This window comes from Fusarium redolens (genome assembly GCF_020744475.1).
Source record: "Fusarium redolens strain MPI-CAGE-AT-0023 chromosome Unknown BKA55scaffold_16, whole genome shotgun sequence".
Classification (NCBI taxonomy): Eukaryota; Fungi; Ascomycota; class Sordariomycetes; order Hypocreales; family Nectriaceae; genus Fusarium; species Fusarium redolens.
The window spans coordinates 600,796-627,127 of NW_025763679.1; the positions used below are offsets into that span (position 1 = coordinate 600,796).

The 26,332-nt window shown below is 48.9% G+C and overlaps 11 protein-coding genes across 11 annotated transcripts; 7 read left to right on the top strand and 4 right to left on the bottom strand.

Annotated features, from left to right (window-relative positions):
* Positions 1-335: 335 nt before the first annotated feature.
* On the bottom strand, positions 336-4,202 carry BKA55DRAFT_707988 (uncharacterized protein; the record flags this gene model as incomplete). Its single annotated transcript, XM_046200726.1, has 5 exons — positions 336-2,992; positions 3,049-3,271; positions 3,324-3,746; positions 3,802-3,869; positions 3,911-4,202. The coding sequence occupies 5 exons, from the start codon at positions 4,200-4,202 to the stop codon at positions 348-350; spliced, it is 3,651 nt and encodes a 1,216-aa protein (XP_046045061.1). The 3' UTR covers positions 336-347.
* A 1,229-nt stretch (positions 4,203-5,431) lies between these two features.
* On the top strand, positions 5,432-6,958 carry BKA55DRAFT_597446 (Pyoverdine/dityrosine biosynthesis protein-domain-containing protein; the record flags this gene model as incomplete). Its single annotated transcript, XM_046196076.1, has 2 exons — positions 5,432-6,265; positions 6,326-6,958. The coding sequence occupies 2 exons, from the start codon at positions 5,432-5,434 to the stop codon at positions 6,956-6,958; spliced, it is 1,467 nt and encodes a 488-aa protein (XP_046045062.1).
* A 300-nt stretch (positions 6,959-7,258) lies between these two features.
* On the bottom strand, positions 7,259-8,308 carry BKA55DRAFT_520901 (Alpha/Beta hydrolase protein; the record flags this gene model as incomplete). Its single annotated transcript, XM_046188467.1, has 1 exon — positions 7,259-8,308. One exon carries the CDS (start codon positions 8,306-8,308, stop codon positions 7,259-7,261), a length of 1,050 nt encoding a protein of 349 aa, XP_046045063.1.
* Positions 8,309-8,935: 627 nt separating this feature from the next.
* On the top strand, positions 8,936-10,398 carry BKA55DRAFT_694560 (uncharacterized protein; the record flags this gene model as incomplete). The annotated part of the gene is made up of 2 exons (XM_046200053.1): positions 8,936-8,972; positions 9,023-10,398. The coding sequence occupies 2 exons, from the start codon at positions 8,936-8,938 to the stop codon at positions 10,396-10,398; spliced, it is 1,413 nt and encodes a 470-aa protein (XP_046045064.1).
* A 508-nt stretch (positions 10,399-10,906) lies between these two features.
* Positions 10,907-13,554, top strand: BKA55DRAFT_666687 (uncharacterized protein; the record flags this gene model as incomplete). Its single annotated transcript, XM_046197791.1, has 8 exons — positions 10,907-11,537; positions 11,588-11,621; positions 11,671-11,932; positions 11,984-12,110; positions 12,169-12,413; positions 12,467-12,680; positions 12,730-13,481; positions 13,528-13,554. Exons 1-8 carry the CDS (start codon positions 11,369-11,371, stop codon positions 13,552-13,554), a joined length of 1,830 nt encoding a protein of 609 aa, XP_046045065.1. The 5' UTR covers positions 10,907-11,368.
* Positions 13,555-14,194: 640 nt separating this feature from the next.
* BKA55DRAFT_597450 (uncharacterized protein) lies at positions 14,195-15,703 on the top strand (the record flags this gene model as incomplete). The annotated part of the gene is made up of 2 exons (XM_046196077.1): positions 14,195-15,554; positions 15,687-15,703. The coding sequence occupies 2 exons, from the start codon at positions 14,195-14,197 to the stop codon at positions 15,701-15,703; spliced, it is 1,377 nt and encodes a 458-aa protein (XP_046045066.1).
* Positions 15,704-16,263: 560 nt separating this feature from the next.
* Positions 16,264-17,026, top strand: BKA55DRAFT_694563 (trimeric LpxA-like protein; the record flags this gene model as incomplete). The annotated part of the gene is made up of 3 exons (XM_046200054.1): positions 16,264-16,439; positions 16,492-16,888; positions 16,937-17,026. 3 exons carry the CDS (start codon positions 16,264-16,266, stop codon positions 17,024-17,026), a joined length of 663 nt encoding a protein of 220 aa, XP_046045067.1.
* A 470-nt stretch (positions 17,027-17,496) lies between these two features.
* On the bottom strand, positions 17,497-18,012 carry BKA55DRAFT_543580 (uncharacterized protein; the record flags this gene model as incomplete). The annotated part of the gene is made up of 4 exons (XM_046190610.1): positions 17,497-17,641; positions 17,705-17,811; positions 17,868-17,940; positions 17,993-18,012. The coding sequence occupies 4 exons, from the start codon at positions 18,010-18,012 to the stop codon at positions 17,497-17,499; spliced, it is 345 nt and encodes a 114-aa protein (XP_046045068.1).
* An 899-nt stretch (positions 18,013-18,911) lies between these two features.
* BKA55DRAFT_679220 (class I glutamine amidotransferase-like protein) lies at positions 18,912-20,056 on the bottom strand (the record flags this gene model as incomplete). Its single annotated transcript, XM_046198162.1, has 3 exons — positions 19,648-20,056; positions 19,400-19,595; positions 18,912-19,349 (listed from the first exon to the last, which is right to left on the bottom strand). Exons 1-3 carry the CDS (start codon positions 19,713-19,715, stop codon positions 18,912-18,914), a joined length of 702 nt encoding a protein of 233 aa, XP_046045069.1. The 5' UTR covers positions 19,716-20,056.
* Positions 20,057-20,625: 569 nt separating this feature from the next.
* BKA55DRAFT_578801 (cytochrome P450) lies at positions 20,626-22,905 on the top strand. Its single transcript, XM_046193764.1, has 4 exons — positions 20,626-21,175; positions 21,241-21,874; positions 21,923-22,245; positions 22,300-22,905. The coding sequence occupies exons 1-4, from the start codon at positions 20,957-20,959 to the stop codon at positions 22,672-22,674; spliced, it is 1,551 nt and encodes a 516-aa protein (XP_046045070.1). The 5' UTR covers positions 20,626-20,956; the 3' UTR covers positions 22,675-22,905.
* Positions 22,906-23,372: 467 nt separating this feature from the next.
* Positions 23,373-26,143, top strand: BKA55DRAFT_622837 (uncharacterized protein). The gene has a single exon (XM_046196789.1). It carries the CDS (start codon positions 23,498-23,500, stop codon positions 25,877-25,879), a length of 2,382 nt encoding a protein of 793 aa, XP_046045071.1. The 5' UTR covers positions 23,373-23,497; the 3' UTR covers positions 25,880-26,143.
* The last annotated feature ends 189 nt before the right edge of the window (positions 26,144-26,332 follow it).

Genomic DNA, 26,332 nt, shown 5'->3' on the forward strand with positions numbered 1-26,332 from the left:
AGTTGTTGGCGGCGTTGTCTTAAAAACCCTCTGTATTCACTCAGAGCTAATTTGAACTGCCTGGCAGGGCTAGCTGATCCCTGTGCGTCAAGGTCTTGGCTCTTGAGATGCATAGCTCGAGCCCTTTCAATAGTGTGCAGAGAATGACCACCTAAAATTAGTCAAAAGAGCCGTTTAGACTTATCATACATTATCCTAAACTTGTCTAAGTATCTCCATCCCTTGGGATGAGATAAGCTCACCTTACCGGTGAGATTCGAGGTCAGTCAGAAGTGTAAGGCCAATCTTATCTCTCTATCATAAATATCTAGATTGCTCAGTATACCCAAACTTGTCCAACCTAGAGCTTAAGCTCGCTTATGATCCAACAGCACTGCATACTTAGTGAACTCCTCATCTCTCATGAGCATATTTAATTCCTCCGGCAAGGTTCCGAGCACGAGCTCCACGCCACCATCCTTTCTCGTTGGAGAGATGACCAAGAACCGGAATCGTCTGTGGCCACGTTCAATCTGTGGCCGCATTGCTTCCGGACTACCCCCCTCAAAGAATGAGTCAGCAAATGAGATGTCGCTTGTCTGGAACAGCATCATGTTGGAGATCATGGCGTTCATGTGCTCGAGACCCATGTTTGCTGTTGCAGGCTTGCTATAGTCCGTCATAGAACGTAGCAGAGTAAATGTGTCATGGACTACCGACGGTGTGATTCGTGTAGCTGCTTCTCGGATCACACGCGCAGTTTGTGCGATGCTGGTTTCGGGAGAGCAGAGTGTTTCAATCGGCATGACTGGACGGTTCATAATGAGCAAACTGCCCATGTAGGACGACGGTAACAGTGATGAGAAGTAAGGCCGACCGTCAATTGGCATTTCCAGAATGGACAGCTCGTCAGGCTGAAACGTCTGGTGTCTGATCTCCTTGGCCACTCTGTATCTAGATCTGATCGATGCTCGCCAGAAAAAGGCTTGCACAACATCAATCACCGATACAGAAAGACTCTTGGCTTCTGGGTCCGTGAGAGCTTCTTGCTTGAGTCTATGGATACTCTCCCCCGAAAGAAGGAAGACCGTAGTGTTCAACGATCGCTCGCTTGGAGCAGCGGGCCATACCGAACTTCCGGGGAACACAGGGGCCGGAGGAAGAGATTTCTGCGTAGCACGAGACTTTTCAGTAGGCATGATCTCGTCGTGAGAAGCTGTTCCATTGCGCAGGTTAAGGCTTATCTCGGGTGTAAATGGAAGAAAGCCCCAAGTACCGGGATCAACCTCATCAGCCGGCTTCGCATATCCCTCCTGCTCCCAAATAATCTCAGGCAAATCGTGATTGAAGCTCTCGGGGTCGAACCAGTCACATGTTGCGGTCTCATCCCCATCAAGATACCGACAGCACTCAGCCCAGACTCTGATTGCCACCATGACGCCAACAGCATCAAGGCATGTATGAATGAAGTTGGTGGCCAGAATACAGCCTCCCTCCACGAAATTGACCTGTACAACAAGTATATCCGCTGGCATTGGAGGGAAAGGCGGGCAATCCAGGACAAGGTCATCGCTGAACAAAGACGGCGAGAAACCCGCTTGACGCATCTCCTGAAATGATGGAAGGACTTGGGAGAGGTCTTTGTACACCAACTGTCTGGGCTTAGAAGAGGCTGGTAATGGGCGAGGAGGAATTGTAATTCGATATTCGCCTTTCTTGTAGCCAAACTCGTGATCCGAAGCAAGCATCATCTTCCCATCGAGCTCAGGAATGACCTCAAATGCGCGAACAAGTCCGGCTTGTAACTTGGCAAAGGCTTCCTCAAAGCTGACACCTGGCCGAAGAGCGAAGTAGAAGTTGAGCCCCATGTAGTGATTGGGGTTAACAGCATCGAACGGGTTCATCTTGGATCCCAGACGCCGCTTGCGATCAGCTACAAGCTTCTTCATCTTTTCCGACTCGATGTCCGAACATGGTGTTTCTGTCCTTGTATTTGTCTCCGTGTCACTTGCTGAATCCGCCGCAATCTTCTTGGTCTTTTCCTCTTCCATTATCTTGAGAAGTTGGACAGAAAATTCCTGTATTGTTGGATGGGCATATAGATGACGGGGGGCTAGCCTTTCCTCAAGCCCTGTAACAGCACGAATAATTCTGATGACTCGAAAAACGAGAAGAGAGTCTAGGCCAAGGTCGAAGACATCCTCGTCTGGCGGGAATTCATCAACCTCGGGTAATACAGACCGCATAACATGAGAAACCGAGTCCCTCACGGTGTCAATCGATGTAGTGTCGATCGAGAATGCCTCAAAATCCTCATCCTCGGCTTCTTCATCTCGGGAGATGTAGAAGCGCTCGATAAAGTCTGCATACAGATCTAGAGTGGCGCGGCGTTTGATGGTCCGCTTGTCCGTCCGGATGAACGGCCTGTCTGCCTCCGAGAAGGCTATATACTCTCTTTGTAGTCGAGTTTTCTGGAAGGTGGAGTTGTTTGCCCTCTCAACTATGGCCCAGATGCTATCGAACAACTCGTTGTTTCTCTCAGAAGAGTCCTTGAGCTCAATCAGAAGACCGGCTTGAGGCTTCCCGGTGCCGATCATAAGACAGCCTTCGACTGCAGGATGTGTCGTGACCAAGGCCTCTGTGTCCAAGGGAGAGATCTTGTAACCGTTGGAAAGGACAACGACATCGTCACTTCTGCCACTGAAGGCCCAGAGGTTAGGCTTCGTCGGGTGTCTGATGTACAGATCCTTGAGATTGACTGAGTCCTGATCAGGGAACGTATAGAATATGCCCTGAAATAAAGCACAGTGCTCGTTGCGGTGAACCCAGTGTTCATATACACCAGGCTGCACCTCTTTGAACTCAAATCCTGAGTAGGGATGAAAGGCAAACCAGTGCCAGTCTTCTCTTGGGACCCAAAGATTGCCGATGAAGAGTCCTTCCGTTGTGCCTGTGAGGTTGAGTACCCTAACTATTTCATTGACCTTGGAGACAATGGCGGGGCTGACGGGACCTAGAGATGATAATCAGTGGTCAGTGATTCAGTGATGGATTAGAGCTACTACTGACCACCAGAAGCACAAATGAACTTGGCCGATTTGAACTTGGCCAACACCTCTGGATTCTCGCCTAGTTCATCCACAAGTGAAGGCACCATACTCCAGATGTCAATGTTGGCGTGATCAGCGAGTGACTCGACCAATCCGAGATTGGGCAAGACACCTGGAGGACCCAGGATACAATGAAGGTTGAACAAGGAAGGCATAAGAATATCCATGATTACACCGGCGCCCTGCATGTCGGTGTTAGATTCATCGATGCAACTTGATTTAAGATACACTCACATGACTCATTGGAAAAGAAGAGTAGATCCTGTCCCCCTCATTCCAATTGTCCGTCCAAGGAGGCAACCCGCCATCACCCTCAGTGGGAGGAAGAAGTCTCACGGCATCCATCGTACCGATCAAGCCGTGGGTCCAGAAGATTGGCTTCGGTACTCCAGTGGTTCCAGAAGTATGCAATATGCAGAATGGCTCGTTGATAGCACCCTCGAAAGACTTATCAAACACGAATGGCTCCGTTGACTCGGCGTCCAGAAGCTCATCCATACTTGGGAGTTCGAGAAGTCTCATATACCTCTTCTGTAAAATTCCTTCCACGAGGGGGAGTATTGCCTGCTCGCGGGGCTTCACCCAAATACTACAATCTGAAGCATTGAGAACAGCCAACGCACCAGTAATGTTGTTCTTTGGCGAGAGGAAGAGTGCCTGTTGAAACTCATTTAACATCGCTTTGACAATAATGCGTTCTGTGACGACTTACAGCACACTCAGCTTTGACAGCACCATAGGTCAAGAGCACATGCCGAATATCATCTGAATGTGTGTGAGCTTCATGTAATTTATCTCATGAAAGTCAAGTGTTTACTTACGAGGTCCGATATAACCCAAGGCTTGGATCTTTGGCGACTTCTGGGTTACAGCATACTCCTGTGTCAGATCACCACTGAGAGCTCCATTCATTTCATTGACATGTTTATGGAGCCACCATGCTGTTTTGTCAACGGCCCGTGCAAAGGCATGTGCAGTGATATGCTGAAACGTTGGGACACCATCAGAAAAGCTGGCAATGGAGTAGACAATGCGTTCTGGATCCGCCACCGCCAGGCGATCGAGAATCTGGGGAATAAGTCTCCTCCCATATGAGGAATCAGTGTCAACCATTTTGAGTAAGATGATGAGGCCGTTTCGAGATAATTGAATGATACGTAGAGACCATACGGTTGAAAGTTCGGCAGGGTCAACCTTATCTGGGGTGTTGAATTGACGAAGTGACACGTATGGACATATTCATTTAGGGTTCCAGCCAGGACCGCGCAGTCGGTACAACAAATGAGCATTTATTCATGTGCCTCTGAGTATCAGAGTCTGCCACTACATCCCTGCTGAATGGTCTGACTAGGCTTGATGTATCCGTACGCCTATCGGAAGCCTTGCCTTGCTGCACTAAGTTCAATCATACTCTCAAATGGCTTAATAAGTTCGGGCGAAACACGATGTGAGCGGTTGACTTTAGGCTCCAGCTCCACTGCTAGCAAAGAATCCCAGTTGGGGGTGAAAGAACATGTGAGTCCTCCATCCCAGGCGACAGAAAGCTTAGAGCGGCTTTAGATGAGTTTAGCATAATGAATCCTAAATTTTGACCATTTTCTTTTTCTACACCCCTGTTCATGACGACCGTTGATTGGCATAGGGGCTGGAGAACTCGCGCCCATGCGTTCAAGCATGGTATGATCAGAAACAAACTCAATCTCGCTCACAAAAAAGTTTCTTTTTTCCTGTGAGCGCCACTGACCAGAAGTTCATCTACCATCCCTGCGTGAAAGTCGTCACAAAGGTAACAATCGATGATGCGACATTTGAGCACATTGTTTAGTGTCTTGATGCATGTAACTTGCTCAGTCCCCCCTGTCCACACTTGATCACCCTGGATCGTGAGCATATAATCAGCCTCAAGTGGGTACTCGGTGCGCAGTTTCTCACGGCCAGGTTGAAACCCCCTGCCGGCTATACGAGCCCCTGCTCGTCGAATCACAGACTCAACTCAGTTGAGGTTCCTGCAGCTTGTCACTTGAGTACATACCCCGACACCCGAGTATCGTCAGATCGGTCGAATCCTTTGTCTGAATTGGTCATCACGACTTGCTCCTGGTGCTGAGACTTGACCTTGCACATGTTCGGCTTCATATTTAATATCCCTGGGAACTTGTAGTTGGGTTCAAACTTCGACCGTTTTGCATATTTTCAACGCGAATCCAACATATCAAGGAAAAGTGGTTCATCTTGAAACCCAACACGGATGCCGTCCTACCTCGACGCATCTTAGTCTCAAGACATACTCCATCTCCATGCAGATCATACCGTCGTATCCTTCCCTCGCGAACCAACACAGCATGACTGTGACTTCCAAATTTGTCTCGGATGCTTCCGTCCAGGAACAGCCCAACATTGCCAAATCAGGAGCAGCCTCGATGGTAAGGTCTGTTCCAGAGCAGCATGACGCAGATCCGTCTGTGCACACAATCTCCTCCATGATCCTGGATATCATCTTCGAATATGCCTTGAATAAATTCAGCGACAGCAAAGAAAGGCTTGAGGCTGGTAGACCTAGGTTTTTGTCCGTCGTGGGCAAGTTCGTGGCTACTGGTACGAGAGTTGAGATGTGTCTACCAGCATTTCCCTTCAAATCGGCGAACAAAGCCTACAAAGTGTTTGGCATACTACCCGACAAAGCGGAAGAGATTGCGTTGGATCGGCTGAATACTATGTGTATCCGCATTGAAGAGATCTACCAGCCTGGCGCTCAATGCACTATCATCTCAGACGGCGTGGTTTACAACGATCTGTTGAGCATATCGGATCGCGACACCTGGGCCTATGGACAAGCACTTCGAGAGTTAGCTTCGATGAAAGCCTTGCAATACATATCCTTTTCCAGGATCCGAGACTTGGTCGACCTTCCACTCCCAGCTGAGATGCAAGAGATCGCCTATGTCGCCAATGCGACCAATTTCCGCCGAGCCCTTCTCAACCACTTTGGTAAAGACGATATCGACATTGACAAAGAGATTGAGAAAGATCCTGACACCAAGCTGACATACCTTGGATATCGGCGATTCCTTGAGTCTGATCTGAAGCATATCTTTCCGGTCGGAAATGGACGAACAGCAAATGCATATCGCAGAGATGTGAGGTATCTTGCGAAGCAAATGCTAATCCGAGGTTATGTAAGTGACATGAAATATGTCTCTCTAACCATATTTATGCAGTTTCTAACTATCGCATAGGCCTTCGCCGCTGCTGTCAAACATGGCTTCCCCAACCATTTAAGACTGTCTATCCACCAGTCTACTGGTGAGCACAAGATTTCTATGAGCTTGCTCAACACTAAAACGGGCTTCACTACACCATGGCACTGTTGTGTTGCCCTGACAGCAACCGGGGAATGGACAAGTGCTCCCAAGGGAGAGTACCTGAAAGACCCAAACATGAAGATCATCCACGAGAATGGCCGACCTAGCTACTTCCAAGAGGTTGTTGCCAGGGGTGAGTCTGATCAAAAGGCGGAAACAGAGACCGGAGAGGTCAACATCAGCGAGAGTCTGAGTAATCCACAACATTCTGAGCTTCAAGAGCCAGCCAACTCGTCCCTGACAGAAGCAGAGAGAGAAAGGGTAACTGCGCTTGCAAGATTCATGATGTCAGCAGACTTCAAGCACAATGGCGAAATTGTGAAGTCAGGTTATACATCTACAGACAGGGTCCTAGACTGTAACTCAAACGAGCTCAACACAGTGGCATGGCTCAAAGAGCTTATATATGCCGCGGCCAAAGACACTGGGGGATATAACAAAAAGGTCCCTGGTGTGACTTATCAAGACATACCAGCAAACGGCGCACAGCAACTTTCAAATACCTAAACACTTTCAGGTCACCGGCTGAGTCCGGGTTCGTGAGGTAAAAAGGTTAACTGAGATGGAAGATCATGGCCGTATAAGTAGTAATAGCCAGATTTGCCTTGTTTCCTGAATAAATCCTATGTGCCCAAAGCTCGAGATTCATCTGATTGGAGACACGCTTTTAAACAAGTCTCTCTTGAACACTGCTAATACAGCGATAAGGTTTATGTTCCAGTCTTGCATTCCACTAAGCATTCACTTGCACCCGAAAAATGATCTTTACATCACTACCAACCACTTCAATTCTTCTATGTAACTATGCTACTCATCTTCGACACCTCTCATGGCTCTCTGGAGCCAGTTGGCCTTAGCCATATTAGCCATATGAATAAGTGGCATCTTAGGATCGTCCATCATATCGAACCCATGCCAAGCTCCGGGCCAGATGTGAAGCTCACATGTTGATCCGCCGCGCCACATCTTTGTCGCATAAGCAACGGCAACATCACGGAAAACTTCACATTCCCCAGCATCGATATATGCAGCGGGTAAGTTCGAAAGATCAGTCTCTCTTGCCGGCGCTTGATAGGGTGTAACATATTCAGATCCTCGTGCATCTCCAAGGATGAGGTCCCAAATCGTACGAAGCCACACTGTGTTGGCAGGGTTGCCATACTCGAATTGCTGATCAGCCAAGCTCTCGCATCGGTCATCCAAGAGAGGCGAGTAGAGCATTTGAGCTTTGATCGGGATAGCGGGGCGCTTCCTGTCGCGAGCCATAAGGCACGTAGCAGCTGCGAGAGCACCTCCGCCGGAGACTCCAAACACGACAATGGCAGCAGGGTCGATTCCAAGACTTGTAGCATTCTCAGAGACCCAAACAAGACCCGCATAACAGTCCTCAGCTGGGCCAGGCGCGCGCGTCTCGGGAGCAAGACGGTGTTCCACGGAGACAACAACGCAATCGATCCCTTTCAGAAGATCAATCACAGACGTGACAGCAGTGAATCTATCACCACTAACCATCCCGCCACCGTGAATGTGATACAAGACTGGCCTTGGCGCCTTTGATGGCTCCTTGGGTGCGAACACTGACAAAATAACCATGTTGTTGTCGGGTCCAGGAATTGAGTGCTCTGTATGACTCAAGTGCGGATTGTCTTTGAGGACAGTCTCCGCGTTGAAGATAAAAGAACCATGGGAGCATTCTTGTTCACCACTCGCGACTCCCCGCATCAAGTTTAGGTCAAACTCTTCAGGGAATGACGCAGAGTCTAGGAGTGGTGCGAGGTCTGGGTCGTAAGTCGGACGAGGTATCTTGATCCTCGAGTCAAGCTTTGCAGCTTGGGAATATGGGAAAGGGTATGCCATGTTGATGAATAATGATAAAGATCCGTAGGAATTGATAGTGTTCAATTCTTGTCGGCCAAGTTATTTCGCAGTTGGAGATGAGCCATTCACTAAACAGAGCTGACAGGATGTCAGAAGATACGTGCAGAAAGAGGTACGTATATGCCCGCTGTGTTCTCATTTGCCAAGCAGTATGTGTCGAACACTCACCTTTCGGAAGTCGCCTTTGTTGAACGGTGAGTATCCCTTGGTTCACTTCAAATTTGAGGTGGATGCTGCCCCTGGATGAGAAGATTTGAGTCGATTTCGCCCTGTGCATGAAGCTATCGTCGATACGGTAAGAGCCATTAACTACCCCCGCCAAGTCATGGACCCTTGAAAGAGGCTTGGAGGATCGTTCTAGATTGTGTGCGCGCATAAATAAATAACTTACTCAATACAGGGTACACGATCCTCTTCTCTTCTCTTTCTTGCTCATATGCTCGCAACAGACGAGTTCGAGGTCAGGTACTTCGATATCACCACATGGCATTAATTGAGAAAAGCGATTCAATTCAGACCTCATGGCTTTCTCGCCGTTCAGTTTGCTAAAATGCTGTGACAGGAGTGATTTTCCCGTTAATAACAACTATGCAAACACGACTCAACATGACTGAACATCAATTGAAGAAGATACGGCCGCTTGGTAGACCTTTCCTCCTACCTTCATTCAAAAGCTGCTAACAAAGTTCACAGGCAAACTCGAAGAACTCTCAGCTGTGGCCCATCATGTCGACTTCTTCACCAACACTGGCCTGTCTGCATACTACGCGCCAACACAGCCCTTACCTGACTTCGATCTCGAAGAGATCGTCTACAGTGCCTTGTCACAAGTTGTTGATCAACACCCCGCTCTGTTTGCGATTCCAGTTGTAGTTGAGAAGGAGGGGCCGCATTGGGGACGACTAACCTCAATCGATCTTGAGAAAGTTGTGTCTTTTGTCGAAAGAAGTCAGCCAAGTTTCACCAGCGATCAAGCGGACGACGAGCTCGATTCACTGCTTGAACGCCAACACAACACGAGCTTCAAGGCTGGATATGGTATCCTACCCGTCTGGAGACTGGTAATACTCAAGGACCATGGTTTGAGCAAAGGATTCACGGCCTCATTCATTGCCCACCATTCGATGACTGATGGAACTGGCCTTCAGATTTTCCACGATTCGTTCCAGAAATCTCTTTGTGACATTACTTCCAGTTCCACAGGACAAAGACTTGACCGGGTCGTATTCTCGAATGATGCGCCGATTGCTCCGGCACTCGAGGAGCTTCACCCTCTGCCAATCCCAACAAACCCACCAGCATCTAATGCTGCGGAGCTAAATGAGTGGAAGGGAACTCCCATTACGTTACCGTGCAATACACGTTACAAATCACTTTCGCTGCCATCAAACACGATGGAGCGCTTTGTGCAAGACTGCAAAAAGCACAGGGTGGCACCAACAGCGGCTCTTCCGTCTCTTGTAGCAAGGTTGCTGTATGACAATCTTCCATTAACAGCAGAGGCTCTTACGTGCAACCTTCCAGTAAGCTTACGATCAGACCTACCACCAAAGCTAGTCGAAGGCGTCATGGGTAACTTCATCGATGCCTTCAAAATCCAGCTTCTTCGCTCCGATTTAGATCAGATTTCAGATGACTCCAGTACAGGCACTCTTGGGATCTGGAACCATGCCAAGAAGATCCAGCAAGCTACTAGAAAGTATTTCGCAAATGCTTCACCTTCTGGAGAGCTGTACGCAAATGTCGCTGCACTCAAACTCATTCCAGACATTGGCGCAGCCTTGATCGGATCAATCGGCCATCCTCGCGGGGAATCTTTTGAGGTCTCAAACCTCGGAACTTTTTCACAGGCTAAGAATTCCAAGGGAGGTACCAAACCATCATGGCATCGAGGAAAAGTGTTGCTGAGCCGATGCGCATATGCTGGAGGTGCTCCGTTGGTGATTTGCGTACTGAACAATGAGGAGTATGTTGGGTTTGGCTTTACATGGCAGGATGGTTCTATTGATGAGACCATTGTCAAGGCTGTTATGGATGGTATCAAAACATACTTCAACACCAGGGCGTAGATATCCAACAGAAATAGAGGGGAAAGAAAGGTACCGGCGATCTCAATTGCCGTGATATCGTCATTTCAGGCATAATGCTTGTACGTGGTCAATTGAAGTTGAATTGTTGCTTTGATGTCAGGCGCCAAAAGCGAATAAGATTTAGCGGCCATGGCGCTAACCCCCCAGATGCATATCCCACTGCAACAGGCGATCTTGATGCCTATGCAGGTGAGTTATGTCACTGACCATTCAGGTATCCTGGTTTCTCGTACAAATACATTCAAGATCGCACATTATCACCAATTGTGTCTGTATCCTGGATCTGTTGTCTAATATATATATATAAGGCTCGAGTCATTCCTGCTGCCTTCATGGTGTAGTCGTTATTGACTCCTCCATAGATCCAATCTCATTCACCTCGGTAGTCTCGGCTAAGAAGCACCTCCTCCTCATTCTTTTATCCCACCGGCCATGGCATAATATTATTACAATTGCTTACAATATCAGTGTACGTGTACCTCTATGTCTGAATCGGCCATGCAAACCTTATCAGTCCATGCTAAGCCAGGGTCTTAAAGGCGATGCTTGCTGAGAACCTGGTCCGTGTCCAATCGGGATCTTACTCTATTCGGTGCTCCGAAATAAGGTTTGCGGACATGATTCCCTCTTGAGCGTCCTTTTGAATGCGTTCCTGAAACGGCCATTCAAGGGGTGAAACAAAACCTTCGATTTCGGTAATTGAGCGCGGGAGACGAATTGACAAAGAAGCAGGTTTCTTAGTGCCAGTGCTTGGAATCATCAGTGACCCGTTCTGTTCTGGGATAGATTGTAATGACACCTTCTGTATCAGTCCCAATCAGGTGTTTGCTGAAACTGGGAGGGTATAAGATCGTCTTCGTCCCATCAATTCTCATACAGGTACAGTTTGATCAGCCGAGTTGTCTCCTTGGAAAATACAAACATTCATTTACTGTCATTCATTTTGATCATGACTAGATTCCAGGCGCTTACCTTAGCTGCTCTCAGTTGTCTGCATGCAACAACTGCATCAGCTTACCCACGCCAAGATGTCAATCTGCGCTCAGAATACGATTATATCATTGTTGGTGCAGGAGCTTCAGGCCTCACCGTCGCCAACCGCCTATCGGAGGACCCTGGTGCGTTCTGCCCTTGCATCGGCCCTCCATGTTTGCTGACGCCCCAACAGCCGTGACTGTCCTCGTGATTGAAGCTGGTGACTTGTAAGAGATCTGATATTTGACCTAAAAGGAAATACTGACATCCACCCAGCGATAAAAATGAAGACATCGTGACAATTCCAGGCCTTGCTGGTGGTGCTGTCGGCACAAAGTACGACTGGAATCTTACTTACCCTGCCACCGATTCTCTCAATGGCCGCAACGTCTCGATTCCTTTGGGCAAAGTCGTTGGAGGCTCAACCAAGCTTAATCGCATGGTCTACGATCGAGGTTCCAAGGCAGATTATGATCGCTGGGCTGAGTTAGGTAACAGCGATTGGCAGTGGAATACCCTGCTTCCTTATTTTAAGAAGGTTGGCGAATAGTTGGCAAAGGCATGATATCAGGACTAACTTCAATCGCAGAACGAAAAGTTCACTGGACCAACTGCCGATATCAAGAAGGAATATGGTATCACCACGGACCCTTCTGCGCATGGTTCTTCAGGTTTCATTCACTCCAGCTACTCGCCTTTCTTCTGGCCCACGACGAGTAAGTGCATCTTTTCCATATACCATCCGTAAAGCGGACCAATGCTGACAAACTTCAGAGAATCTTGTTGGGGCCACCGGTGAGCTCGACATCAACATCGCCGTCGACCAAGCCAACGGTGGCGCAATTGGAGGATACTTCTGCCCTCACAACCTCAACCCCAAGACTCTTGTTCGCTCCTCTGCACAGGACTACTATAGCGCTGTTTCTCAGCGCAAGAACCTCCAGCTTCTTCCAGGCAACCAAGTTACTCGCATTCTCACTAGCAAGAACGGAAGTTCCGTAAAGGCTACTGGTGTCCAGGTAAGCGGCCTCCCTACTATCGTAGTTGCTTACGACTTACCATCTTCCCGCAGTTCGCGAAGAACAGGAACAGCGCCAAGAGTACTGTCAAGGCAAAGAAGGAAGTCATCCTTGCGGCTGGAGCCGTTCACACCCCCCAGATCCTGCAGGTCTCTGGTATTGGTGACTCGGCTCTTCTCTCCAGCATCGATGTACCTGTCGTCGTTGATCTCCCTGCTGTCGGCCAGAACTTCCACGATCACGTTCTCCTCGCCATCGTGAACACAAGTAAGACAGTCCCTTCTCCAGTAGAGCACTGAAGACTAATTTCGTTTAGTCAATGCTCCTATTCAATCCGGCAATCTTACTAGCAACGCCACTTTCGCTGCTGAAGCGCGCGCTGAATACGATCAGCAAAAGAAGGGGCCTCTGACTTCACCTACTGGTGACTTCCTTCTCTTCCTCCCTCTCTCCAACTACACGAACTCCGCTTCGGATATTTACAAGCAGGCCGCTAGCCAGGACGGCTCCAAATTCCTCCCTTCAGGCACGCCCGCTGAGGTTGTCAAGGGCTACAAGAAGCAACAAAAGGTCCTTAACGGAAAGCTTCTTGATACCAAGTCTGCCATTCTGGAGATTATCTGGGCCGATGGAGTCTCAGTCCTTGGTCTCCAACACCCTTACTCTCGAGGCTCCGTCAAGGCCAAGTCTGCCAACATCTTCGACTATCCCGAGGCCAACCCAGAGTTTCTCAAGAACCCTCTCGATATCGCAATTCTTACCGAAGGTGTCAAGTTTGCTCGCAAGCTTTCCGGCGCACCCTCAATCAAGGCCCTGAACCCCTTTGAGATTGTGCCAGGAGTCAACGTCACAAGTGACAGTGACATTGAACAGTTCATCCGCAACAGTGCATCGACTCTGTTCCATCCCGCTGGCTCTTGCAAGCTTGGTAGCCGCAGTGAAGGTGGTGTCGTTGATGAGAAGCTCCGAGTCTACGGCATTAAGGGGCTTCGCATCGTCGATGCCAGTGTCATCCCTTTGCTTCCTGCCACGCATACTATGACGACTGTTTATGCTGTCGCTGAGAAGGTAAGTTACCCATCAATTATTCGAAACCCATCTCTAACGTAAATAGGCTGCCGACTTGATCAAGCGCGGTTGAGTGATGTTGGTACTTAGAAAGCCCAGGTGGGCAGGATTCAACGACGCGTGTTTTTTACCTTGTAGATATTCATTTGCCACTCAATGTATAGACGCTCACCAATGCTATATGCTCTGCTTGGAAGACTGTCATTGGTACTGAAGTGAAATAACGCGCTTCCACTTGCAGTCGTTTCTTTATTTTCTTATTCGCTAGAACGTCAGCGTGCTGACTTTACACAGATGCACTATGCAGATCCAAGATACTCTTGGCACCTATAAGACATGCACTCGTTTTTGACTGTGCTTATAGGACTTTGGCGACGCGTAGTCATTTACGTATCATTATCGCAAACAAGTTTCGCCAGTATATCGCAAGAGGCTGTGCTTCATTAAACGTCATTTTGATGCGACCCCTCAGTGGTGATGTTATCTTATTCGCTCCTGATATCGTCTGCTCGATTCGGGGTATTAGCGTGTGACCACGGCTAGCCACGTCAACGTCAGCATCAACGGATAAGCTCTTTTAAGTCAATTCAGCCAGCCACGTGAGAGGTACGATGATGCTGACAATATTCATCTGAGGGGTAATTTCATGAAGCAAGCATCATGAACTCAATTTTGCTCAGAACTTGATTTAATCAATAGCTACCTTAGTCAAGATGGATATCTTTGCGACTTTGCCTCCGGAGCTTATCGCGCCGGTACTCAGCAATTTACCCGACGTCAGAAGTTTATATAGCGTTGCCAAGGCGTCACCGCATATCTTCCATTTCCTGAACGGGACGTTGGGAGCCGAGGTTCTTGATGATGTCCTCGACGCATCAGCTCAGAATCTCGCGACAACGCCATGGATCCCGCACATCCTGCGCCTGGTGGCCCTCATCAGGCATTCTTCCATCGCAAATCCCCCAGCAAGAAACCTCACCACTTTTATCACAAAGTTCATCATGCCGACCTCGTTTCAGAACGCTCAAGGAGACCGCGTTCCAGATATTCAATCGAGTCCGCCATCTTGTATTCCACGCATTCGTCTTGCCCATGTGATGCGAGGTGACGATTCCTTCACGCCGAGAGAAATGTTGTTTCTCTTCCGGGAGATCAAGTTGCTTGCAGGAGAGTGCTTTGACTTCTTTCATGAAAGAATCAAAGCAACCAAGCCGCAGCATCTGACTGACAAGTGCTACCATCTTGGCACACTTCCTTGGAATCGACGACCTGATGGCCAATTATGGGGACAGCCATATGAGGTTAATACGGGCGGCGAGGCATCTTGGTATGAGATACAGAGAATTACCCTCGGCTTTTGGTGTCTCCAGCTTTGCTACGAGCTCAGTAATGCTGCTTCAGAAAAGCGACTGAACTGGGCATCCTCAGATATTGAGGCAATTCGTGACATGGGATCTGGCGAGACGTGCCTGTCGGGACTCAGGAGGTCAAGTCTATGGATTGCCCGAGAACCATTATGGGCCGCTTTGCTCTATGTCCGGCATTTGGAAGGTTGCTCAGATGAAAGTTCTTGTGTTGGTGATACTGATGTTGTGAATAAGGGTTTGAGTGTTTTCTTCAACACAGGCTTCAAACCAGTGGAGGGAAGTCACTTGCAACTCCCCCCTCCAAAGAAGAAAAGTGCAAACTTCGCATGGCCTGCTGTTATCCTGAAGCCACCCCCGTTTCCTTGCGTTGACCCAAATGATGCGTTTACTTATCACTGCCACAAAGTTCTGGTTGGATGCAAGGGTTTGAGATGGGCTGGGCCACTTTTATGTCCCAGAGGTACTCCCAGATTGAGTGAAGGTTTACTCTTCCGGCCGTTCAGGAGTTTGGGGTTTGGTATCTGGGATGATGAACGATTGGTGACAATGGAAATGCTTGATGATCCGCAGAGCAGGAGACCGAGGAGATTTCACGTTTGGTGTCAGGACCAAGTTTTCACTTGGACAAGTCTTTTGAGTAGCGAGGAGAAAGAGGAGTTGAGAGTGCACCAAGAGGCTTTGCAATTGAGGGAGGAACAGGAATTTGGTGAGTTGATTGTTGGTGCGAACTAGGATGATACCTCTCTTTGGACAGTACTATCGGGACCAGCCCATGGCGCGTTACTTGAGAATATTGAGCATTGATGCTTGTATGATAATGTTAATGAAATTGAAAGAGTCTTCTTTGAGTCATGAAAAGAAGTCTCCAAAATGTAAAAAGAAGAAACTCGGGTACAGGGAATCGAACCTTGAGCTCCATCGGGCGAGGAAGGTCCAATTATTTCTCGGGCATGAAAAATGCAAAATGGAGGCCGAGGTATTTAAAACCATCCGAAACAATGCAAAGCGAACGTAGCCGCCTACCACTCATGTCTTGAGATCATACCAGATGATGATTGAATGTTTGACAAAAGCGTTATTGCAGCTTGAGTTAGTCTAGTAACAAAAAGTCACCCCACTACCACGACCGCGTCTTAGCCTGTCACAGCCAGAAGGAAGAGGGTCAAAGGGAAGAACGACAGACTTACTGAGTTATTTAAGGAATGGATTATTAAAATTCCGGTAACACACTCATTCTTGTCACCACAGGCTCGCTCTCGACAATGTTCAATCGAGGGAAGATCTAATGCTTGTACAATCGCCATCCCTAAAAACAACATCCATAGAAGCAACGATTGTCCACCTATCATATCCCTGTATCTCATTCGCCTGCATCACGCCCATATCAAGATATAATCTTCATATACTGTCCTACAATGACCGTCTTTGATATCGACGAGGAGGACAACCTCATCCGCATGCGCCGCGGCGATCTGTACTACGCCTTTACACCCAAATTGGTAGCTGCCCGTAAGCGATGCAGGCAAGCTGTCACTCGACTCAACGCAGCCGAGGACCCAACACGCCGCGAGATGGCCGAATTCTGGAGACAGTGAGTCCAACTCTCATCGGAGGCTCACTCGTCGTTACTCACATGAGCGCAGAATAACAAACGACGACCGCCCTTTACCTCCACCTGCAGCCACAGAAGATGAGGAAGACAATGTGTTACACGAATATCCCTGGATCGAAGCACCCATCAGAATCGACTACGGCACCAATATCAAAGTCGGAAGTAATGTTTTTATCAACTTCAACTGCACAATACTTGATACATGTCAAGTCACCATCGGCTCAAGAACATTGATCGGACCAAATGTTTCATTCTTCTCTGGTACGCATCCTTTGGATCCTGAGCTGCGTAATGGCACAAACGGACCAGAACTGGGCGGTACAATCACTGTAGGTGAAGATTGCTGGATCGCGGGTAATGTGACTATTCTCCCGGGTGTCACAATCGGTGCTGGTTCCACGGTTGGTGCAGGAAGTGTCGTCACCAAGGTTTGCAGCACCTCGTTCTTTGCGTTACAGTATCTGACATTCTCCCAGGACGTGCTGCCTTATCATGTGGTTGCTGGAAATCCTGCCAAGATTCTTCGTAAGCTTGAGCGGAAGCCGAACGGAAAGCAGCAAGTATAGATCGAGGTCTTGGATGGCCTGGAGTATGATTATCAACGTAACATTGCTCTCGAAGGCGGAAGATGCTTCAAGCTCTCCTAGGAAATGAAATTAGTAGAGTAAGACAGCCATTATGTTTCAAGTTTAAACGTTAGCCCAAGACAACGGCAACGTCTATGTGCGTTATAGCTCTGGCACTATGTCTCTTATGGATCCAACAAACGTAACTCACCTTGGCGACTCCAGCTTAAAACAGGCAGCTTGATTCGCTACTACGTCAAAGTCGAAGTACTACGCATATGCATGCGATGATAAAAGACTTGATAATGGTATAATCCGAGTGCATTGCTATGAATTCTTTTCCTCGCGAAACCCATATCCGCTGCAGCGCTCTGCAGCAGTCATCAGACTTGTGCGTTCTCCCGTATTCATCGTGCCAACCGAGAGGGAATCATAAACTCAGCCGTCCTCAATCAAGAAAATGCAAGGACTTATTCTCTCCATCCACCGGAACCGCTGCCACGGCCGTAGCCACCACCACCGCCGTAGCCGCCGCCGCCGCCGTAACCACCACGGCCACCACCGCGAGCACCACCCTGGTTGGCCTCGCTGACACGGATCTGGCGACCCTCGAACCTGAAATTGTTGTGTTAGAATCATTCCCGGGTTTCATGCGGTGTTGCTGCGTGTGTGACTCACTCCTGCTCATTCATGGCATCGATAGCGGCGTTGGCCTCCTCCTGGCTGCTGAAGGTGACGAATCCGAATCCCCTTGATCGGCCAGTCTCACGGTCGGTCATGACAATCTAAAAAAATAATCTCAGCATCTCGAAACTGGAGGCGCGCGCGCGGAAGTGCTTACGGCGTCAGTGACCTCACCAAATTCGCTGAACTTGGATCGGAGAGTGTCGCTGGTTGTGGCCCAAGCGAGGCCGCTAGAGTCGTCAAATCAGCTGAAATTCATCGTAATCAATATTTGCGACTTACCCGACAAAGAGTTTGGACATGGTGAGCGACTAGTGTTTTCGAGGCGAAAATAGTGACGATTTGAAGGAATATGCAATTGTCAGACGGCGCGGTGCGTTATATAGCCCTCAAGCCACAAGTTTCCCCTCTTTCTTTTCCAGCCGCCCACGTGACTGGGGTAGACTAATGTAGCGGAAGGAGCTTGCTCTCGCGTTCCAAAAACAGTTGCCTATTATCATGACGTAGTGTCTCAGCCTCCCTATCATCGATTAGGCTTAGCTGATTATTCAATTTCCCTGATTAATTGATTTCGTTCAAGATGATGATTATTTAATTTCAGCTACGTAGAAACGCATATTTATGCCTTACTCAAATCCTATGTGACTTGCTCAAATTACGACGTTCTTAACTCAACTGTTAGAATGCTAACAGATCTTAACTCTCGTATCAGAGCAACAGAGATTGCAGTGTGGATGTCTCTCCCTTGAGTGACCTAAGATCTACGGAGCTGTACAGACCAACAGCCAATCAGATCTTGCCATTGAGAAAAAGGGTCCTGGAGCCCTTACTGATGTGGCTAGTGATAGAGGGGTCCAGCGCTAATCTGCAAACACTTCGCCACTATCTATCAGGGTGCAAAAATTGCCAGACCAAGGCTAGTGGCCGTGTACTCGCGATACGCCACCTCGGTACCCTAGAGCTGCTTCGTGGCAATTCGAGGGCGCTGCGCAACATCTTGATGATGTAAGAATAGCCTAAAGATGGCGCAATATTCAAAGTATCTGACTAATTAATTATTCTTCAACTTGGTAGAATATCAATTTACTCTAAGCAATGCGGTAGAGACTGAATTTCTGGACTACTTTAACTCCGAAAACATTCAACGGCTTCGGTGACATCCGTAGTTCACGTAGGATCCGCGAAACTTGTCGTATGCATATCACAGAAGTCCCGTGAAATCAGCATCCTTATAATCAACATCACGATCAGGCCAAGCACCGAGCTTGCTCAAAAAGTCAACAAAGCCACCTTCGCCGCCCCAATAATGCTTCATGAAATTGGTCATCATATCCGTGCCATTGAGGAGCGCACCGCTCGTCCACAGTTTTCCGTCTCTGACCCAGCGCTTGGTGACCCATTTAACCTCCGGGGCTTGTTTCCGGACAGTGTCGAGCAAAATAATCGGACCAGTTGCCGTTTTTCCGTTCAAGATACCGGCCTGGAGAGGAATGAGGATGCCGCCGCAGATGACAAGGAAAGCAGAGCATTCGTCGTAGGCTTTGCGCACGAAGGCAAGTTCAGCTTCGTTGGGAGTGTAGCGAGCGGAATTCGCACCCATGAGAACAATATCCAGTGGAGGGCAAGTATCAAAAGAGTCCTTTCCATATCAGTACAATGATAGGGGATTCAATCATCAAGTGAACATACCGTAGCCACAATCTTGATACCACTTGTCAAGATGCAGGGTGAAGAGGTCCCTTTCTCAGAGACCCAGTGAAATTCCATACCCATAGTCTCCGATTCGAGCTTGGCAGGCGCAATGCCTTCAAAGCTGCTCTTCCACGCATTCTTGGAGAGCCCGTACAAGAAATCAATAGGAGCGACGTCGAGGATCTCGGTCTCGCTAAAAACCTATGAGTATGGGTGCGTTGAGAGATTTGATTCTGCTCGCTCACCTGTTCATCAAAATGACACCGATGTGAATGGTCCTGTTGGGCTTTGCGAGGTCGAAAGAGGCGGACATATTGGTTGTTTTCGAGATGGAGTTTGTGTTGAATGGATGAGTGATTGTTGTTGCAATTCATCATGATCCATAGCGAACTGACACTTTTATAGATGGTTGCTCAACTCAGTTCCCGGCCTACGCTGGTCTTGCTGAGATTCATGACCCGGGACTTGGATCAAAACCCGCTGCAAATCGGTAAAGCAAAGTGGTACTCAACTGACATCGGAGATGCATGGTACGAGCAATTGTGTTGTTCTTGTGAACAGAGTGTTTCACTATTCCTTGCTTCGTCTCATCATTGGCCGAAAACACCATTGTCGTTTCGATAAACCGGGCCCAGCCACTTGATATATCGTAACCTCCGAGTGCAGTCGGCTCTTATAATCCGCCGCACGGTATTCAGCCGTATGGCTTGAGGGACATCAAAACAGGTGGGCTGCATTAGCCAGCGTCACCTTTAATCGGCCTGGTAGAAGCAATCTTTCTGCTTCATATGTTTACCAGAATGCTTCTTTTTGAGTATTTTATGTACCAGAAATATTTGCACTTTTCACATTGAACCACTGCGACCTGCGAGATAAGGCTGTAAGCATTTTGATTGCGACGCTATCCTCAGTATTTGATAGGCTGATCCCATGGGAACTTCGATCTTGAGTCTTGATTCGTTGGAAGCATTGTTCAATTATTGAAGGGTGATTCTTCAAAAACAATAGGCGACAAGACATCTTATTATCCTCGGAAGATATTCCGACAGTGAGAATGTGGAGCTCAAAGACAATGTTTCCTAATCGAGTTAGTCAGATCATGCACTAGTGACGCATCATGAGGGGACTAGTGGGCCTTGCAAGATTCTCTAGATGGCTCGGAAATATTTCCGACTGATATCAAGCAATTGATCAATATTTCCGAAGCAATAAGTCCTTTTCTCCTCAAATTCCCACATCAGGTTTGGCTCTTTGATTGAATAGCCGACAATAAGTATCAAGCCAAACCCAAACTTCCCGCGTGCGACTCAAGCAGCCCAATTGAGGCCTGCTTAACAAAGGCCATGATGGGATTCGGCACACGGCTCCCCCGCTTATTCGGTTATCAAGACTTGGAGTTTCTTTGCAGATCCCGAGCAGTGCAACTGAGGGGAAACATGTCACGTTGGTCATCTTGCGTATAAAAAGGCCTACAGACGGGACTGCAGGTTACGATGTCATTGCAACACAGAGAGCCATCTTTCCCCCGCTTGGACTTGATTTTCATCAGCAACCATGTCCGATCAAGTTATCTACCTCGCTATTATTATCGGCTTGTACGTGTTGTACAAGTTGGCCAATTCGACTGATCAACCAAAGATCAAGGGCATTCCTGAAATTCCTGGTGTACCACTTTTCGGAAACTTGATTCAGTTGGGAACGGACCATGCGAGAGTTGCGCAGAAATGGGCCAAGAAGTACGGACCCGTCTTTCAGACACGACTTGGAACTCAGGTAAGGCTTCATGCCGCTACTCGCATTCTGGATATGCGTTGGATATGCAATTCTGACCATCGCAGCGAGTCATCTATGTCAACTCTTATGAGGCTGTGAAGCATTTCTGGATCACTCACCAGTCTGCGCTCATCTCCCGCCCTATGTTTCACACATTCCACTCGGTTGTTTCTTCATCCCAAGGTTTCACCATCGGCACTTCACCATGGGATGAGTCTTGCAAGAACCGTCGCAAGGCTGCCGCCACTGCCCTCAACCGCCCTGCCGTTCAATCTTACATGCCAATTCTCGATCTCGAATCTCTCGTCAGCATCAAGGAACTTCTTGATGATTGCAAGGATGGAAGCAAGGACCTTGACCCATCGCCATACTTTGCTCGATTTGCGCTCAACACCTCTTTGACTTTGAACTACGGCTTCCGCATTGACGGCGATGTCAACTCTGAGCTTCTCCACGAAATCACCTATGTTGAGCGCGAGATTTCCAACTTTAGGTCGACTAGCAACAACTGGCAGGATTACGTTCCACTGCTTCGACTTTGGGGAGCGCAAAATTCATCGGCAGAGGAATTTAGAGTCCGACGTGACAAGTATTTGTCTGATCTTCTGGCGAACCTGAAGAGTAGAATCGACAACGGCACAGACAAGCCTTGCATCACTGGAAACATTCTGAAGGACCCTACCGCCAAGTTGAACGACGGTGAGTAAGACGCGTCTTATAAAAACAATTCTGCTAACGATTCAACAGCCGAGATCAAGTCTATCTGCCTCACTATGGTTTCTGCGGGTCTAGACACAGTTCCAGGTAACGTGATCATGGGCATCGCATACCTCGCAACCGAGCACGGTCAGAAGATTCAAGCCAAGGCCCTGAAGGAGATCTACAAAGTCTACCCCAACGGTGAAGCCTGGGAGCGATGCCTTGTTGAAGAGAAGGTTCCCTACGTCACAGCCCTTGTCAAGGAGATCTTGCGATTCTGGACAGTTATTCCCATCTGCCTCCCTCGGGAAAGCATCAAGGATATCCCCTACCAGGGTGCCGTGATCCCTGCAGGAACCAAGTTTTTCATGGTGAGACAGCCTTGTGCATATGGTAATGGAACATGCAGCTGATCGGAGATTTAGAACGCCTACGCCGCAGACTATGATGAATCACGATTCGCGAATCCTTATGAGTTCAAACCTGAGCGATATATCGACGACAAGGAGGTTGGAACGCCTCACTACGCTTATGGTGCTGGATCACGAATGTGCGCGGGCTCTCACCTTGCGAATCGCGAGCTTTACACAGCTTTCATCCGTCTTATCACCGCTTTCGAGATTCTGCCTCCCAAGGACAAGAAGGACTTCCCCGTCATGGACTGCATCGAATGCAACGCCAACCCTACTTCGCTGACAACGGACCCCAAGCCTTTCAAGGTTGGATTCAAGCCGCGAGATGAGGCAAAGGCTAGGGAATGGATTGCTGCTGGTGAAGAGCGAACCCAAGACATAAGGTAATGGTTCGGATAAGAGTTTAAGAGAACGGGAAGTGGGCAGTGGAAGAATTGTAAAGTTTGACAGGTGGAGATGTCAACCCTTGCATAGAGTTATCTGTTGTCTAAATGAGGCAGAGTCGTTTCGCTACCCGTTTCGTTACGAGTCATCTACACTCTACCCATGTAGTTCTCCTCAGCTACACCAATAGACGCGTCAATCCTAGCTAAATTAAACAAAATTTAAGGCTAAAAACGACTGAAATGAAACGGTTTCTCACAAGCGTGGACGATAAAGGCCGTTTCAAATATATAGACTCGGGCCCACCGTGGCTCTGTTACCTTGTTAGGGGATCTGTCCCGCGACCTGAAACCAGATCCACAGCCAATAAGAGAAAGGACAAGAAGCATTACAACTTGAGGTCTTGGATATCTCAAACAGCATAGCATTACCTCACCTGATGCTGTCTTCGCCGAACTCCACACTCGGCGAATGCAATGCCCTCATCCACAATGAAAGCGAATATTGGCCGTGCAACAATTAAGCCACCAATGCTGTCTCTCTTGTTTGCAAAACCTGTCCCGAGCACTCGGAAGCGAATTTCCGTACCCGGCGCCGGCACTTGGAGGGAGATCTATATATAATAGACTGAGATCTCACCTTCGATATGGGTTTGATCATTCCATCTTGTTTGGTCTATCTTTCTTTTTCGTATTTTCGTTCTTTACAGGCACTGGCTGCCAACATTGTCCATTCGTTTCTTTGTTTGTAGCTTCATTTTATTATTCGTACATTCTTTCCCGACGATCCTTCGATACATAGCATTCATTCTTGAAACACTGCCAACATGCGTTTCTCAACACTCCTTTCATCAGCGGCGCTGATGTACCAGGCCGTCTCGGCAGAATCTGTCGAGTACAAGGATGCCGATACAGGAATTACCTTCCAGCAATTCACCGACAAGAGCAGCAAGTTCACCTTCGGTATTGCTCTGCCCAAGAACCCCAGCACCGACTTCATCGGTCAGATGACCGTTCCCATCTCTGAGGGTTATGGATCCGTTGGTATGGGATCTACCATGACCAAGAAGCTTCTCGTTGTTGCTTGGCCCAACGATGGCAAGGTTCTTACCTCAGTTCGCCAGGCTGATGGATACACCAACCCTGCTGTTCTCGACGATGACACCGTCTCCATCAAGCCCATCGAGAAGGGCACCAAGGTCGGAGCTGACTCTTTCACCTTCACTTTCCTTTGCGAGGGCTGCATCAAGACCGATGGTACCACCTTCAAGGCTGCTGATACCAACGCCGTTCTCGGTTTCGCTATGAGCACCACCGCTCTCGACGACCCCACTGACTCTGCTGGTGCTCTCAACTACCACGGCGCTGGTTTCGGTGGCTTCTCTCTTGACACTGCCGCTGCCCAGTCCGCCGACTTCGAGACCTGGGCCAAGCTTGCTTCCGACGCCACTACTCCTGGTACCAGCCCCGGAGGCAACACTGGTGCCAACCCTGGCAACTTCACCACCATCGTCTCCAACGCTACCTACGACTACATCGTTGTTGGTGGTGGTACTGCCGGTCTCATTGTCGCTGAGCGTCTCGTCGAGTCCAAGAAGTCTGTTCTTCTTCTTGAGCAGGGCAAGGCCTCTTTCTACGAATCTGGTGGCCGCTCTACCATGGACTGGAACGATACCGTCACTCAGTATGATGTTCCATCCATGGCCTACTACCTCACCACCGCCAAAGACACTTCTGCCTACTGCACTGACACTGCCAGCATGGCTGGTTGCATTCTCGGTGGTTCAAGTGTCATCAACGCCATGATGTTTGTCCGCCCTCAGCCTGCTGACTTTGACGACAAGTGGCCTACTGGCTGGAAGTGGCAGGATGTTCAGAGCTCTGCTAACAAGCTCTACGAGCGCACTCCCGGTACCACCAGCCCTACAAAGGACGGCAAGCGAGTTGACCAGGGTGCATGGAACGTTCTGTCCAAGTTCTTCTCCGGCAACGGCTTCACCGAGGTTGATGCCATCAAGGAGCCCGGCAAGAAGCAGGCTGTCTTCACTCACCCTCCTCTGATGGTCAACGACGGTCTCCGTGCCGGTCCCGTTCGTGATTACCTCCCTCTTGCTCAGGCCAACAACAACTTCAAGCTCCAGCTCAACACCAAGGTCCTTCGTGTCATTCGCGAGGGCAAGACCGTTACTGGTATTGAGGTCCAGTCTGGTCCTTCAACCCGTCAAATCATCAACCTCAAGACCAACGGTGCCGTCATCCTTGCCGCCGGTGCTCTCGCCACCCCCCGCCTTCTCGTCAACTCTGGCATTGGTCCTGCTGAGCAGATTGAGGCCGTTGCTAGCGGAAGCCAGCGCCTCACGATGCCCGCCAAAGATCAGTGGCTCAACCTCCCCGTCGGAGAGAACCTCAAGGACCACCCTATCTTCACTGTCAAGATGAAGACCAAGCAGCCCATGTCAGCTCTCAGCGAGACCGACTTCACCAAGCCTAGCCAGACCAACATTGATCTCTTCGCCCAGGGCGACGGTTTGCTTGCCCAGTCTGGCCAGCGCTTCATCTTCTGGGATACTGTTAAGGGCTCCGATGGTATTGAGCGATACGTCCAGGGTACTTGCGCCGCGGCTGGTGATGATGCCGTCAAGATCAAGGTCTACCTCACTCACGGTGCTACCTCCAGCGGCGCCCTTACCGTCACCAGCTCTGGTGCTACCAAGCTTGTCGGCGAGCCTTACCTCAAGACTGCCGGCGATAAGGAGGCTGTCAAGAGCTTCATGAACAAGCTCATCAGCTTTGCCTCCAAGCCCAACAGCACCCTCAGCATCGCCAGCAACGCTACCGCCGAGAGCCTCATGGCCGAGTACGTCAGCGGCTCTCACTTTGTCGGCTCTGCCGTCATGGGCGCTGAGAACGATGGTTCTAGCGTTGTCGATACTGATACCAAGGTCTGGGGCACTGAGAACCTGTTCGTCGTTGACGGTTCAATCCACCCTGATCTTCCTACTGGCAACACCCAGGCCATCATCATGGTCGCTGCTGAGCACGCCGCTTCCAAGATCCTCGGCGGTGGAGACGACGTTGCTAACCCTGTTGTTCCCAGCAACGGCACTGTCCCTGTCCCTACTACCCCCATCAGCACTCCCGTCGCTACCAAGAGGCCTTCCAAGTGCAAGAGGTCTATGCGACAACGCCGCCACCACCGTCGCCTGTAGACGGATGCCATTACATAAAGAGTGTAAATGCCACGAAGACGGAATTGGATAAGATCTCATTACTATGTACAAACTTTAAAACATTGTCTCAGGACAGCTTCTTAGATAGACCATCTTGATGACTCTGAAATGAGTCTGTTTCTTATAAACAAACATGATCAAATTAACAGACTCCCCTCAACTCTCCACGTGACTCATTGATATCGGGCAATTAACTATCTTGGGCTATTCGCAGTGCGGCATATGGTAATGATGCTGGTAGTGACTAAAAAAAATAAAAAAATAAAAATAAGAAAAAAGAAGAAGAAAAAACGAACGACCTGTTCCGTGCAATTTACAGGGCCTTCAGGGGGCCCACGTCGCTAGCTGCCCTGTAACTCCAGTACCGATGCCATCCAAAGTTTGGGACGTCCCCCCGCCTCGGCTCGGCTCGGGTAACCACTACAAAGTTTG